The 16,721-nt window shown below is 41.0% G+C and overlaps 1 protein-coding gene across 44 annotated transcripts in view; it reads left to right on the plus strand.

Moving 5' to 3' along the window:
• The window catches only part of DTNB (dystrobrevin beta), a 307,598-nt gene that overhangs the window by 33,199 nt on the left and 257,678 nt on the right, over positions 1-16,721 (plus strand). For all 44 annotated transcript variants that reach the window (XM_017964498.5, XM_035273002.3, XM_078349784.1 and 41 more), the window contains exon 2: positions 5,307-5,374. In XM_017964498.5, coding sequence (XP_017819987.1) covers positions 5,308-5,374 — 67 coding nt within the window. In that variant the 5' untranslated portion in view covers position 5,307. The remainder of the gene's footprint in view (positions 1-5,306; positions 5,375-16,721) is intronic.

Genomic DNA, 16,721 nt, shown 5'->3' on the forward strand with positions numbered 1-16,721 from the left:
CGGTTGAGAACCAGGTCAATCTCTGAAGGTGATTGTGTTATGACAGAACTCACCTAGAGTAACTCAGAAATTTCTTTTGTGAGCAGGGAGCTATATTGCTTTAAAATGGAAGCAGTACAGTGTGGTGGACAGAACATGAGCTTTGGAATTGGATGGAATTGCTGCATCTCTTGGCCCTGGCACTTATCAGTTACTGTAGTCTTGATTAAATAATTTGTCTTTTCTGAGCTTTTGTTTCCTCATTTGTAAAATGGTCATTATGTCTCTGTGGTAGGGTTTTGGTGATTAAGCTGGAGGATAATATACTTGGAAGAATGAGGGGGAAAAAAAGGAAAAAATATTCTGTAGTAGAAGAAAGTGAAGGAAAGATAAAGAAGGGAGTTGTCAAGAGAAGGAGTGAGAGGTACATTGGGAAGGTCTAAGACGGCTGGTGAATGAATCACATCTGCCCTCTTCCCACACTCCAGTCCCAGGCCACTGAGTCTGGAAGAAATTTCTGAATGGGGCCAGGTGCAGTGGCTCATGCCTGTAATCCCAGCACTTCAGGAGGCTGAGGCGAGTGGATCACTTAAGGCCGGGAGTTCGAGACCAGCCTGGCTAACATGGTGAAACCCCGTCTCTACTAAAAGTACAAAAATTAGCCAGGCATGGTAGCATGTGCCTGTAATCCCAGCTACTTGGGAGGCTGAGGCATGAGAATTGCTTGAACCCAGGAGGCGGAGGTTGCAGCGAGCTGAGATCTCACCATTGCACTCCAGCCTGGGTGACAGAGCAAGACTCCATCTCCAAAAAGAAAAAAAAAGTTTTATTCTGTATTTTTGCTTCTATTCATGTGACTGTAATCAGTGTTTTAATAAGCTTTCCAGGCATTTTTTTCTTTAAATAGACATTAATTTTTAGAGCAGTTCTGGCTTCACAGCAAAACTGAGTGGAAGGTACAGAGATTTTCACATGCACAGCCTCCCCATTGTGATCGCCCCCCACCAGAGTGGTGCATGTGTTACAGTGGCTGAACCTACATTAATACAGCATTATCATTCAAAGTCCATACTTAATATTAGGGTTCACCCTTGGTGGTGTACATGGTATGCATTTGGGCAATGTATAATGACATAATGTCTACCATTATAATAGCATACAGAATAGTTTAATGGCCCTTACAGTCTTCTGCATATCCACACCTGCCTCTCCATCATGACAGGAACCACTGGTATTTTTACCATAATTTTGTCTTTTCCAGCACATCCTATTACTGATACTGTACAGTATATGGTCTTTTCAGATCGGCTACTTTCATTTAATAGAAAGCATTCCAGGTTCGTTCATGTCTTTTTTTTTTGAGATGGAGTTTCGCTCTTGTTACCCAGGCTGGAGTGCAATGGCGTGATCTCAGCTCACCGCAACCTCCGCTTCCTGGGTTCAGGCAATTCTCCTGCCTCAGCCTACTGAGTAGCTGGGATTACAGGCACACGCCACTATGCCCAGCTAATTTTTTGTATTTTTAGTGGGGACGGGGTTTCACCATGTTGACCAGGATGGTCTCGATCTCTTGACCTTGTGATCCACCCGCCTTGGCCTCCCAAAGTGCTGGGATTACAGGCTTGAGCCACCGCGCTCGGTTTTCATTCATGTCTTTTCAAGGCTTGATAGCTCATTTCTTAGTGCTGAATAATATTGCATTATTTGGATATACTACAATTTACCCAGTCACTTTGATTGCTTCCAAGTTTTGGCAATTATGAATAAATGTGGTGTAAACATCTGTGAGCAGGTTTCTGTGTGGACATAAGTGTTCACCTTCTTTGGGTAAATACCAAGGAGTGTGATTGCTGCATCATATGGTTAGATTATGTTTAGTTATATAAGAAACCACCAGTCTTCTAAAGTGGCTGTACCATTTTGCATTCCCATCGGCGATGAATGAGTTTCTGTTGTTCCATATCCTTGCTGGCATTTGCTGCTGTTAGTTGTAGGGTCCAGCCCTACAGGGTTCTATGAGCCTCTCCCTGCTGATGTGGAGACAAGAAATTGTAGAAATAAAAGACACAAGACACAGAGATAGAGAAAAGAGAGTTTGGGCCCAGGGGTCCACTGTTAACCAAATCGTGGAGACCAGCAGTGGCCCAATACCTGGATGCTTCCACTTCTATTGAGTTGCCGAGGACAGGGTAGGTAGGGCGTGGCCTAGGTGGTTGGAGACTGGGGGCAGGGTAGATAGGGCATGGCAGTGATAGGGTCAAGTGCATCATGTGTCATGCAGGTAGGGACTCAGGAAGGGCATAATTCGTCAGTACTTTTTCCACACTTGTCACAAAGACCTGAAGATTTACGTTACTTCTACTGATTAATTCTTACAAGAAAAAAGGAACCAGGTGCAGAAGCAGAACATGGGAGTGGACATGGAACATGACCCTTGAAGCACAGCATCATATAGAGACAATTAAGCCCCTGGGTGTCTGCAGGTCTACCTGACAGCCATCAGGCCTTACCACAAGAGCTTGGAGAAGCGGAGTTTTCCCCTAACTCCTCTGAGGAAGGAGATCTTTCAGCTATTTTGGATGTCTCCTTCCCTAGCTGGCTGAACAGCGGGCACTTTCCCATCGCTGGCGCTGCTGCACAGCCAAGGCGCCCTCCAGCAACCTTTATGGGGATGTGACAGGGCTTAAAGTGTCTTGCCTCAGGGTCATGCATTTCACAATGTCGCCCCAAGTTCACACTTCTGACCTGAGAGGCATTAGTAAAAGAATTAAGATCACTTATAAATCACTAATAACTACTATGGTTATATTTCTAGTTACTTTCTTCTTCATTATTTATATGGAAATAGGATGAGGCTTTTGGCTCCTGCTTCGGCACTTATGGGATCTCCCCCCTACAGTTAGTGTTCTGGATTTTGGCGATTCTAACGGATGTGGAGGTTTTTTTTCCTTTGAACATTTTTTTAGATGCTTATTTGCCATTCTGTATATCTCCTTTGGTAAGGGGTCTGTTCGGATTTTATGTGCTGTTTGATTCAGGTTTATAATAATTGTTTATATGACTTTAGGAGACTATCATTTTGTAAGTTTAGATAATTTGTAAAGTATCTAGTTTATGCTTTATTTCAGAAACTCCAAAGACTCTTTTATTTTAAAAAGTTAATTTTTTTTTTTTTGGGACAGAGTCTTGCCCTGTCAGCCAGGCTGGATTACAGTGGTGCAATCACAGCTCACTGTAGCCTCCAGCTCCTGGGCTCAGGTGATCCTCCTGCTTCAGCCTCCTGAGTAGCTAGGACCACAGGTCCATGTCACCATGCTTGGCTAATTAAAGATTTTTTTTTTTTTTGGTAGAGATGGGGGCTTGCCATGTTGCCCAGGATGGTCTTGAACCCCTGGGCTCAAGCGATCCTCCCACGTTGGCATCCCAAAGTGCTGGGATTACATGTGCGAGCCACTGTACTTGGCCTAAGGAGCCAGTCTTAATCAGAATATTTATTGTAAAATGTTAAGAAATATATTTATATTTAAAAATTTTCTTTATAATATATTACAACTAAACTCTTTATAACCAGGCAACTGCTTTAATGGATATGTAATTTGTAGTCATCATATAATTTGTGATTCCAATGTATTTGAGAATGACTTACAACAATTAAATCTACAAGAGTTTAATCATATTTGAAAATGATTTACACAGTTTAATCTACTTAGGGAAATTATTTGGCATATGCTATTAGATATTTTTTTCTTAATAGAGTAAGGCAAACTGTAGCTGAAATTGTCACAAATTTTGTTTCAGTGGGGTTCATGATCAGTAGGGGCTATTTGTGCTCCAGTTTTTTCTTATTTTTTATTTTTTATTGTTTTTTGAGACGAAGTCTCTCTCTGTCGCCCAGGCTGGATTGCAGTGGCATGATCTTGGCTCACTGCAACATCCGCCTCCCAAATTCAAGCAATTCTTTTGCTTCAGCCTCACAAGTAGCTGGATATACAAGTGTGTACCACCATGCCCAGCTAATTTTTGTATTTTTAGTAGAGACAGGGTTTCACCATGTTGGCCAGTCTGGTCTTGAACTCCTGACCTCAAGTGATCCACCTACCTTGGCCTCCCAAAGTGCTGGGATTACAGGTGTGAGTTACCACACCTGGCCTGTTCTAGCTTTTTAGACATAGAGGTTTAGAAATATGTATCTACAAGCAATAATTATTTAAGAAGTTTAAGTGTTGGGATTCCATTCTGCCATTTCATAGTTGTGTGCCCTTGAGCAAGTTAGTATTCCTTTAGACATACTAAAAGAATAGTGTCTATAGTATTTAGAGATTAGACATCTGCTTCCTAATCTACATGATGGAGATAATAATAATTCCAGCACATAGGGTTTTTGTGAGAATTAAATGAGATCATGCATATAAAGAGATTGGCAAGTGACTGGGATAGCCTGTCTGTTAATGTAAACTACTGTCACTGTGTAATAGAAAATTTGTATTTAGGAGCTTTTTTAGTTAGGGGATTATATTAGTCCATTTACACACTGCTGATAAAGACATACCCAAGACTGGAAAGAAAAAAGGTTTGATTGGACTTACAGTGCCACATGACTTGGGGAGGCCTTAGAGGTGAAAGACACTTCTTACATGGTGGCGGCAAGAGAAAATGAGGAAGAAGCAAAAGTGGAAACCCCTGATAAACCCATCAGATCTCATGAAACTTATTCACTATCACAAGTATAGCATGGGAATGACCAGCCCCCATGATTCAATTACCCTCGCGGTCCCTCCTACAACACATGGGAATTCTGGGAGATACAATTCAAGTTGAGATTTGAATGGGGACCCAGCCAAACCATATTAGGGATGAATACCTTATTTCTTTAATATAAAATTAAATATTTTATTTATATGTATTTTTATGTATGAACTAACTGTTCTTATGTCCTTTATTACAGCCTTTCATTACATTTATTTTATAAATTATATTTAGTAACATGTTTATCTATATGAAATAGTAGAGATATGGGAAATTATCTCAACTAATCCGGGAATCTGCAGAGAAAATAACTGAAGTTAAAAATAAGACAGCTTATATTTTTAGCACAGTGAGCAATTGTATGAGCTCATATAAGTATTGATTAATATTTTAGAAGCCATCAAATAAAAGGACAGTGGTTTATCTTTTTCTGAATCAGGCTTCCTGCTTATTTTCATTGATACCATCTTAAAATGTGTATTTGCAACTTGGTTTTCTGTACCTCTTCACAATAGAATGATTAGCACTTGATTGAATTGTCAAATTATACAGTGTTTTATTGTATCTTTCTTTGTCTCTAGGATGATTGAGGAAAGTGGGAACAAGCGGAAGACCATGGCAGAGAAGAGGCAACTCTTCATAGAAATGCGTGAGTCTTGAGTCCTTGTTCAGATGTGTGGGAATGTTTGTGTGTTTTTTTTTTTTTTTGATCAAGTCATACCTTTTAATCAATTACAAGTTTTATGTTATAAACTCCAAGAGGGAAGAATGAGAGTTAAAGAATCAAGGAATTGAAGGACCCCAAGCCAAAGCATGTATTTTAATAGAATTGACTTGCTTTCTTAGGCAAGGCCATAAATAACAAGGCAGAAATGTTACCTAGAATGTCTGTGATTTTGTACCATGCCAGTCAATTTAGATCTCTTGCTGTAACTCCATTGTTACCATGAGCTTGCAGGTGGTGATTAGTGATTAATACATTATATTAGTTACCTTCTACTACATACCAGTTCTGAGACAGAAGGGGTCTAAGTGTTAGGGCGACACCTAGAGCTGTTGGAAAACTAAAAAGAATGTGTATTTTGATATATTTTTAACTTTAAATATTCTGTTAAAAATTAGATTTTTTTTTTTTCATTTTTCTTTACCTTTTTTTTTTCTTATTTTTTTATTGCATTTTGGTTTTGGGGTACATGTGCAGAGCATGCAATACAGTTGCATAGGTACACACATGGCAGTGTGTTCTGTTTGCTTTCACCCCTTCACCCACATTTGGCGTTTCTCCCCAGGCTATCCCTCCCCACCACCCCCTCCCACTGGGCCTCCCCTTTTCCCCCCAATAGACCCCAGTGTTTAGTACTCCCCTCTCTGTGTCCAAAACTTAGATTCTTGTATACAGTTCAAACAAAGAGAAGAAGATGGCTGAGAGGAGTGGGGTGGTTCCCAGTCCTTGCAGGATTGTTTTGCTCTGTGACTGTTAGTCTATGTGACCATGTCTATGTGACCATGACCATGTGACCTTGACCAACTCAAGGTCGAATTTGCTGAACCTCACATTCCTTTGCCATGAAATAGGGGTTATTGTCTGGACCAGTGATCATGAAACCTTTAAAAGTACTATACTTTTTTTTTTCAGTGACATCTTACAAGGACCCTCAACATTATGAGTATTATAAAATTGCTAGTGTGGCTGAAGCAGGAGAGAGGAGGAAGAGCTGGCCTGGGATAGCCCCTGGGGTCCTAGCAGAATTCTAGAGTTCTGTATATTGCAGTATGAAAATCAGTGGATAAAAATCTCAAAAGGCCCAACTCTCAACATATTTGACATCTTTAGGGTCTTTCTAATGGTAGGCAGAGTTTGACTCAGCTAAGTCGTGTGTTGTCCTGTCAGTCATAGGCTGGAAACTGTTTGTTAAAGGTGGGAAAGAAGAAATTTTGACATTGGATAGGCAGCCTTACTGGGTAATCATTAAGGACTTTTGTAGTTCCAAATTTCTAATTGCTAGTAATCCAGGCCAGATACCTTGGAGTCATTTCCCTTCACCTCACCTTCTACCTCTAAAGAAATCAGAAGGCCTCTGAGTTTTACCAGGTACATGAGTCTGAATCTGTTCGTCACACTGCAGTGGCTTTGAGTCCAGCTTTGCAGTTAGACTGCTTAATTTGGATCTTGGCTGCCTCACTTCCTGGCTGAATAACCTTAGACAAGTTAACTTAATCTCTCTGGACCTCTGTTTCCTTATCCATAAAGCAGGAATGGCACTGACTTCATAGAATTTTGAAGATTAAATGAGATAATGTGAATAAAGCACTTGGTACAATGCCTGACACAGAGTAGGACATACTTGTTATGGATGATTGTGTTTATCACTAATGTTTTCTTTAATCATTGGTACTTTTCTGAGCAAAAGTAATAATTTCCTGATCCCTTTTTCTAGTCTTGACCTTCTCAAATCTGCTATCTATGGTCAGCTACCAGATTGAACTATGTAAATCTGTGCTACTTTTTTTTTTTTTTTTTTTGAGATGGGGTCTCGCTCAGTTGCCCAGGCTGGAGTGCAGTGGCACCATCTCGGCTCACTACAACTTCTGCCTCCCAGGTTCAAGCGATTCTCCTGCCTCAGCCTCCTGAGTAGCTGGGGTTACAGGCACTGTCACAACACCTGTCTAATTTTTGTATTTTTAGTAGAGACGCAGTTTCACCATGTTGGCCAAGATAGTCTCAAACTCCTGACCTCAAGTGATCTGCTCGTCTTGGCCTCCCAAAGTACTGGGATTACAGGCAAGAGTCACTGCGCCCAGCCTAAATATGTGCTACTTCTTTGCTTAAATTCCTTTATTTGCTTCTTATCACTTTAATGGGAAGGACCTTACTCCTAAGAATGCCAAGCAAGACCCTTCTGGCACCTTTTTTGCTCTTCCCCTGAGTTCCCAGGTTTTCCATCACATGCTTTGCATGTTACTTCCCAGGAATACTGAGTTGGCTTTCCTGCAGGTCATGTGACTTCATGCCTTGTGCTTTTGCACAATACGGTTGTCTCCACCATCTGGCACACTGCTCCTGCCTACCCTTCAAATCTCAGCATAGGGGTCATCCTTTCCCTTCAACTTTGAGTGCATTTGTTGAGGATCTGCTATGCTCCAGGCATTATTCAGGGTGCTAGGGCTGCAGGGGAGAACAGAACACAGTCCCTGACCTCACTCATGAAATTTCTATTCTAGTAAAAGGAAGCAGACAAAATGGGAAACCAAATACACAAACATAGTAATTCCTGATATTCCTGATACTCAGAAGAGGCTGAGGTGTCTTAAGTAAATACACGTGAGTGTGCAGGCATGACAGGGGAGAGATCTGAAGTAGTCCTGCCAAGAACTGGGTTTACTTTTTCGTAAATGTTACTACTGTTACACAGAAACCTCATAGGAATTGTCATCCTCTATAACAAACCTAAGGATAACAGTCAGTCGGGGAGACATTTGGGGAGTATGACTTCTTGGGTCTCCCCTGTTTCTTCACAGGCAGAATTGCATGGGTGACTATAGTATGCTCTGCTGGAAGACCTACCCCCTAATTTCCGGCAACGTCAACCAGAAACTCCAGTATAACTACTTTCTGTGGATGCCAGAATCACCTTTTTCCAGCCATTATTCAGTTGTATCATTTAGTATGTTGATTTTAGTACGTCAGTTTTGAATCTAGGATGATTGAGGAAAGTGGAAACAAGCGGAAGACCATGGCAGAGAAGAGGCAGCTGTTCATATACTCTTTCTCAGCTCTTATTAGTCTTAATGTAGATGTCTACTTAGGTAGGTAACCATACCATTGTTTTTCTTTTTTTCTTTTTCGTTGAGACCATGTCTTGCTCTGTTGCTCAGGCTGGAGTGCAGTGGCATGATCACAGGTCACTGCAGGCTCAACCTCCAGGGCTCAATTGATCTCCCTCTTCAGACTTCTGGGTGTCAGGGACTACATGGGTGTGCCGTCAGACCTGGCTAATTTTCTTATTTTTCATAGAGATGGGTTCACACTATGGTGCCCAGGTTGGCTCAAGTGATCCTCCCACCTCGACCTCCCAAAGCGCTGGGATTACAGGTATGAGCTACCGTGCCTGGCCAGAAACTACTGTACCATTTTTAAAGAAAGACAGTCTTGACTCCTCCTTTTGTAATTGTAATCCTTATGCCTTTTTCTTGACCTAGTGTACTGGTTAGGGCCACAGATGTTATATTGATAAGTAGGACAGACAGCAGGCATCCTTGTCTTGTTTTTGATTTTCATAGGAGTATTTCTGATATTTCACTGTTAAGAATGATGGTTGCTTCAGGTTAACCTGATAAAGGTGGAAGAACTAATATGTCCTAATTTGCCAGGAATCATTATCACTATTTTCTTTTCCTTTTTCTTTGAGATGGAGTCTTACTCTGTCGCCCAGGATAGAGTGCAATGGCATGATCTTGGCTCACTGCAACCTCTACCTCTTAGGTTCAAGCGATTCTTCTCCCTCAGCCTCCTGAGTAGCTGGGATTACAGGCTTGTGCCATCATGCCTGGCTTATTTTGTGTTTTTAGTAGAGACGAGGTTTCTCCATGTTGATCAAGCTAGTCTCGAACCCTGACCTCGTAATCCACCTGCCTCAGCCTCCTAAAGTGCTGGGATTACAGGCGTGAGCCACCGTGCCTGGCTATTTTCTTAAGTCATGAATGAATATTGAATTTTATCAGTGTTTTCTCCTTCCCTTGAGATGAATGAATTTCTTCTTTACTCTGTTAATATAGTGCTGGGGCCAGCCATCTTTTTCTTAAAGAGCCAGAAAGTAAATATCTTAGGATTTGTAGGCCATATGATGAGTTCTTTGTCAAGCTACTCAACTCTGCCATTGTAGCATAAAAGAAGCCATAATAATTTAATAATCTAAATAGTTTGTATATTTTTAACTTTAATTTTCAGAATATTTCCTTTTAGAGCTCTTTTAAAAAAAATAATTGTAACTTTTAGATTCAGGGAACACCTGTGTAGGTTTGTTACATAGTTCGAATTTTTCAACCCTGTGTTACCTTCACTATTATGACTTTATATAATATGCTTAAGCCTTTATGTTTTTAGGCAGCATTTTTACATTTTGTTATGAACAGTGATGAAATTAGTTTATTCTTTCTTTGCTTAATATTTTCTCTTTTAGACCCTAAGCAATGTGAGAATAAGGATCACATCTGTTTATTATGGTGGTGCCTCAATAAATATTTATTAAAAGAAGAATGGAATATATTACATAGAAATAATTTGGTAGTTTATGATTCTTCCATGATATAAAATCACTTAAGAGAAATGAAAGGTAACAGATGAGAAGAGTAATCCTCAACTCTGGTGCTAATGTGAAAGCTCTCCAGTTGATTCTACAAGGTACTTGATACCAGGCCTCCATGCTCAGAGATTCTGATTTTATTTTGCCTTTTCTAAAGTTTGCCAATTTTATTGGCAAAGGACTGACTTTTGGCTGTATTGGTCCTCTTTATATATCTTTGTTCTCTGCCTCATTTGTGCTGTTTATTTTCCTCTTCATATTTAGGCAATTCTGTTATTTTTCTTACTTCTTATGTTGGGTTACTAAGGCCATTTGTTTTCTTACATAACCAGGCTTTTTTTTTCTTATGTAAACATTTAAGAATAAACTTTCTCGTTATTTTTTTTTCATCCCAGGTGTTCTGATAATTACGATTTTTCATGATCAGTTCTCTGTTTGCTCTAATTTTTATGATTAATTACTTAGAAATAACCTTTTTTTGATTAGTTAGTTGGTTGGTTGGTTGATTGACTGATTGATAGAGACAGGGTATTGTGATGTTGCCCAGGCTGGTCTTGAACTCCAGGGCTCAAGTGATCCTTCCATTTTGGTCTCCCAAACTGCTGGGATTACAGGCGTGGGGCACTGTACCCAGCTGGAGTATCTTTTAAAATTTGAAAGTAAATGTTTTAGGGCCTGGCACGGTGGCTCATGCCTGTAATCCCAGCACTTTGGGAGGCCGAGGCAGGTGGATCACAAGGTCAAGAGATCGAGACCATCCTGGTCAACATGGTGAAACCCCGTCTCTGCTAAAAATACTTAGCTGGGCACGGTGGCGCATGCCTGTAATCCCAGCTACTCGGGAGGCTGAGGTGGGAGAATTGCCTGAACCCAGGAGGCGGAGGTTGCGGTGAGCCGAGATTGCGCCATTGCACTCCAGCCTGGGTAACAAGAGCGAAACTCCATCTCAAAAAAAACAAAAAGAAAGTAAATGTTTTAGTTAAAAAAACCTGTATAGCTTAATTGGGTTTTGGGTCAGGAAATGAGGGAAGATCTAGAATCTTTGAATTTGTTGATAATTTATGTTTTGTGTTTTTCCAGATATTCCATGAGTACTTGAAAATGTGTACGATTTCTGCATTATTTAGATCAAGCTTGTTGAATATTTCATTAAAATCTTTTTTGTCCTTGGTGATTTGATTGCTTGATCTTAATCACTGAGAGATGTTAAATATTTCTGCTTTGATCAAGATTTTTCTCTTTTTTCCTGTACTTCTATTAGCTTTTGAAACTTTAATTCTTAGATGCATGTACCTTTAAAATGTTGTCTACCTAGGAAAGTGAATCTTTTGTCATTATATAGTTACCCTTTTTATCTAGTAATGCTTCTGATGCTTTGAAATCTATTTTGTAGCATATTGATATAGCTAATGCTAATGCTGGCTTTCTTTCAGTTAGCATACTTAGTACAGTGTATATTTTTCAATTCTTTTACTTTAAAAATTTCGGAATTCTTAGGTTTTTGTCTCTTGTAAGTAGCATAAGCTAGAATTAAAAAAAAAAAAAAACCAGTATGATAATCTTTGCCTTGTCACTGAAGAGTTTACTCTGTCTAGCCTTTTTAGTGAATACTCATATATTTCATATTTTCTGTTGATGAAAAGTGTCAAATTCTGTAAAATATTTGAAGAGATATATTCTAAGCTAAATATGAGTGACCGTGGTTCATAACACAGCCCTCAGGAGGTCCTGAGAACATGTGCCCAAGGTGGTTGGGGTGCAGCTTGGTTTTATACATTTTAAGGAGGCGTGAGACTAAAATCAAATACATTTGAGAAACACATTGATTTGGTTCAGAAAGGCAGAACAACTTGAAGGGGTGAGGGGGGAGCCTTCTAGCTTATAGGTAGATTGAAAAGTTTTCTGATTGACTATTGGTTGAGTTTACCCAAAGACCTGGGGTTGATGGAAAGGAAAGTCTGGGTTGCAGTAAGAGGTTGTGGAGACCAAAGTTTTATCATGCAGATAAAGCCTCCAGGTAGCAGGCTTCACAGAGAATAGGTTGTAACATGTTTCGTATTAAACTTAAGATCTGTGTTGACAGTAATCCAGACGGGTAGAGTGAGACAGGTTTGACCCCAGCTTCCTATCATGGCCTGAAACAGTCTCTCAGGTTAAATGTTAAAAGAGCCCTGGCTGAGGAGGAAGTCCATTCAGATGGTTGAGGGCCTTAGAGTTTTATTTTTGGTTTATATTTCCATCATATTTTGTGCTTCAATTTTGTCCTTTCTTTGATGTGTTTCTTCTTTCTTTCCCTGTCTTAGAGGAGCTGAGCTTGCTCGCTTCCTTCCATCCCATTGCTTCCCTCTACTTGGTTGTGAGTTGTGTATTTTTCTGTTCTTTACCCTAGAAATATTAACATTAACTAAAATATAGCTTATCAATATTTGTAACTTTGTTCAAATATTATGAGAATATTGGAATATTTTAGGGTACCTCCTTTATGAAATTTATACCATTTTGAGTATTATCTTCTTTAAGGGTTGGGCGCAGTGGCTCATACCTGTAATTCCAGCACTTTGTGAGGCTGAAGCAGATGGATTGCTTGAGCCTAGGAGTTTGAGAACAGCCTGGGCAACATGGCAAAACCCTATCTCTAGAAAAAGACAAAAATTAGCCAGGTGTGGTGGCTTATTCCTGTAGTCCCAGCTGCTTAAGAGGCTGAGAGTTGGAAGGATTGTTTGAGCCTGGGAAGTCAATGTTACAGTGAGCTGAGATTGTGAAACTGCACTCCAGTGTCTAGGTGAGTGAGACCCTGTTAAAAAACAAAAAGATATATTTTTTAACTCCACAGATTAGCCTTTGTTATTATTTTGTATAATCTAATCCACTTAGCTATTACTTTCTTTTTTTTTTTTTTTAAGATGGAGTCTTGCTCTGTCGCTCAGGGTGGCATGTGGTGGCTCAATCTTGACTCACTGCAGCCTGCACCTGCACCACCTCTTAGTATTTCTCTACTAGAAATACGAAGATTAGCTATTTCTACAAAGCTAAGCTTCGTATTTCTAGTAGAGATGGGGTTTTACCATGTTGACCAGGCTGTTCTCAAACTCCTAACTTCAAGTGATCCGCCTGCCTCAGCCTCTCAGTGCTGGGACTACAGACATGAGCCACCCCACCTGGCCACTTAGTTATCCCTTTCTTTGCTTGCTATTATTCTCATTTGTGTTAATCAGATAAATGTAAATTTGAATCAAAGCGGAAAAAGAGGCTTATGTCCCCAGCATTTCCCTTTGTGGGATGCTTTCTCTTTTTTTCCCTAGTTCACCCACTGAGAGAGTCATCCTTCACTGTTCAGTGGTCTTGGCTGTATTTGTGTCTTCCTCTCTAATGGGATCTCTGGCCTCATCTCTGTTTCCCAGGGTTTTAATTCTTATCCCAAAGAAAAAGATAAGTCTGGCCAGGTGTAGTGGCTCATGCCTGTAATCCAAGCACTTTGGAGGCCAAGGCGGGCAGATCACCTGAGGTCGGGAGTTCAAGATCTGCCTGACCAACATGGTGAAACCCCGTCTAAAAAAATAAAAAGAAAAGAAAAGAAAAAGATAAGTCTTTTATGTTACTTATTTGGACTAACAATCCCTAGAAAAACTTCTTATTTATTTTTTATGCAGAATCTTGATCTGTCACCCAGGCTGGAATGCAATGGCATGATCTCAGCTCACTGCATCCTCTGTCTCCAAGGTTTAAGTGATTCTCCTGTCTCAGCCTCCCAAGTAGATGGGATTACAGGCGCGCACCACCATGCCTGGCTAATTTTTGTATTTTTAATACAGATGGGGTTTCGCCTTATTGGCCAGGTTTGTCTCAAACTCCTCTCCTCAGGTGATTCGCCTGCCTCGGCCTCCCAAAGTGCTGGGATTACAGGCATGAGCCACTGTGTCAGGCCAAACATTTTTAAAATTATAAATGCTTGTGAAAAATTTCAGACAATTTAGCATTTTATTATGCTTGCATCTTCTAGCTCTGTAATCTCTTCTCCCTTCATCCCCTTTTCCTCCTCATCCCTCTTCTTCCCATTTGCCTTGCTTTTTAAACAATACACATTTACTTCCTTATATCTTCCATGGATTTGTTACAGGAAAGGGGTCCTGGTCCAGACCCCAAGAGAGGGTTCTTGGATCTTGTGTAAGAAAGAATTCTGGGTGCACCCATAGAGTAAAGTGAAAGCAAGTTTATTAAGAAAGTAGAGAAATAAAAGAATGGCTACTCTGTAAACTGCAGCCCCGGGGCCTGCTAGATGCCCATTATTATGGTTATTTCTTGATGATATGCTAAACAAGAGGTAGATTATTAGTGCCTCCCCTTTTTAGACCATACAGGATAACTTCCTGACGTTGCCATGGCATTTGTAAACTGTCATGGCGCTGGTGGGAGAGTGTACCAGAGGTCACACTCTTGTTGCCATCTTGGTTTTGGCTGGCTTCTTTACTGCAGCCTGTTTAATCAGCAAGGTCTTTATGACCTGTATCTTGGGCTGTCCTCCTATTTCATCCTGTGACTTAGAGTGACTTAACCATTTAAGAATTCAGCCCAGTGGGTCTCAGCCTCATTTTACCTAGCCCCTAGATAAGATGGATTTGTTCTGGTTCAAATGCCTCTGACAGATTGGCCGAGCACCTCCCTCAAATCCTGTGGCTTCCTGGAACACGGTGTAGAGCACTCTGCGCTACCTGAAGAATACTAAAAGCATGGACTTGTTGTACACAGAATACTGAAAGGAGGTGGCTTCCCCACTACTTCGCTCATCGTCCTCTATCAGTTTTTCTTTGCTAATGTCCAAAATTGTATCTATAGTTTGTCTAACCTTTTGATTTTGTATATTTTTAGGAGAAAGTAAATCAGAGTGTTTTGCACTAGCAACACAACTTCCCCAATTTTAATATATTTATTCATTGAATAACTATTTCAGGTACTAGTTTTATTGTGTTCTAGTTAGCATTTAACAGTGAATAGAAACAACAAATGGTATTTGCCTTTATCATGTAACTTCGTTTCCTGGAAATAGTGCAGTAGGGGCACATGGGGGAAGCACTGGGGTTCAGGAGGGATCTGGGAGAAGTGACACCCAGGATGAGTTGGTCTGAGTAAGTGAAGGAAAGGCTGGGGCGGCAGCACTTGTGAAGACCCCGAGATGAGAGGGCTGGGTGCAATTGGGTGATTCTGTGCAGTCCAGACTGATTGCAGTTGGTGTGAGGTGAATTGAGTGAGTGTGAGTGTGAGTGGGTGTGAGTGTGCATGAGCCATACCTGTTAGAACTGGGTAGTACTGTGTTTCTTGAAAGTAATTTGATTGTAAAACTCTTTTGGGGCCAGCGTGGTGGCTCACACCTGTAATCCCAGCACTTTCGGAGACCGAGGCAGGCAGATTGCTTGAGGTCAGGAGTTCGAGACCAGCCTGACCAACATGGTGATGAAGCAGGAGCAGCCACAAGAAACAAACCTCTTAAACACTGAATGGGGAAGGCAGGGGTGATTTATTCGGCTGGGAGCAAGGTGGCATAGTTGCCTAAGGGCCAAGCTTGTCTAACAAAGGAAACCCCTGCCTTTATATAGGCTTACAACTCTAGATATTACATGTGAAAGGGTCTTGGGTTTATAGTTTCAGAAAGTACACATGAGGGGGTCTTAATCAATGAAATAAGTGTAGGGGTTTGAGCAAGATTGAATGGGAACAATAGAGGGCGTTTCTTCCACTTAAGATTGCTGGAGATCTTAAGGGTAGGGGGTTTAATTTTTAACCTCCAGGCCACTGACCCCATTCCTGCAACTTTCAACTTTTACTTCCTCCTTTTTTGAGACAAGAGACAGGAAAGAAGGGTGTCTTTCGTCAGTGAAACCCTGTCTCCACTAAAAATACGAAATTAGGCAGGCATGATGTCACATCCCTGTAGTCCCTGCTACTCGGGAGGCTGAGGTAGGAGAGTCGCTTGAACCTGGGAGGTGGAGGTTGTAGTGAGCCGAGATCACGCTGCTGCACTCCAGTCTGGGTGACAGAATGAGACTCCATCTCAAAACCAAAACCCCCAAAAAAACAAAAAAAAAACAAAAAACTCTACTGGGGCACTTGTTAAAAGTGAAGATTCTAGGCCAGGCATGGTGGCTCATGCCTATAATCGCAGCACTTTGGAAGGGCAAGGCAGGCAAATCCATTGAGTTCAGGAGTTCAAGACCAGGCTGGGCAACTTAGCGAAACCCCATCTCTGTAAAAAATACAGAAATTAGCTGGGTGTGGTGGTACACACCTGTGATCCCAGCTGCTCTGGAGGCTGAGGTGGATCACCTGAGCCCGAAGGGTCAAGGCTGCAGTGAGCTGAGATCGCCCCACTGAACTCCAGCCTGGGCAACAGTGTGAGACCGTGTCTTAAAAAAAAACAGTGAGACCCTGTCTTTAAAAAAAAAAAGGATTCCAGGGGTTCTCACAGGAGATTTTGTTTTAAGAAGTAGCTCTGGAGTGGGACGTGGAATTTGATACATTTAGCATAGTGCCAGGCAATGCTTATGATCAGATGGTACTAATTAACCCTTGGAATCACATAATCTTCACTATGATTGTAGTTAGCAAATTTAGCTTCATATCCTGCCTTCTCCTATCAACACACACACACACACACACACACACACACACGTGCACAGGCACGACAAATTGGCTGTCACT

The sequence above is a fragment of the Callithrix jacchus genome, chromosome 14 (genome assembly GCF_049354715.1).
Source record: "Callithrix jacchus isolate 240 chromosome 14, calJac240_pri, whole genome shotgun sequence".
NCBI classification, from domain to species: Eukaryota; Metazoa; Chordata; class Mammalia; order Primates; family Cebidae; genus Callithrix; species Callithrix jacchus.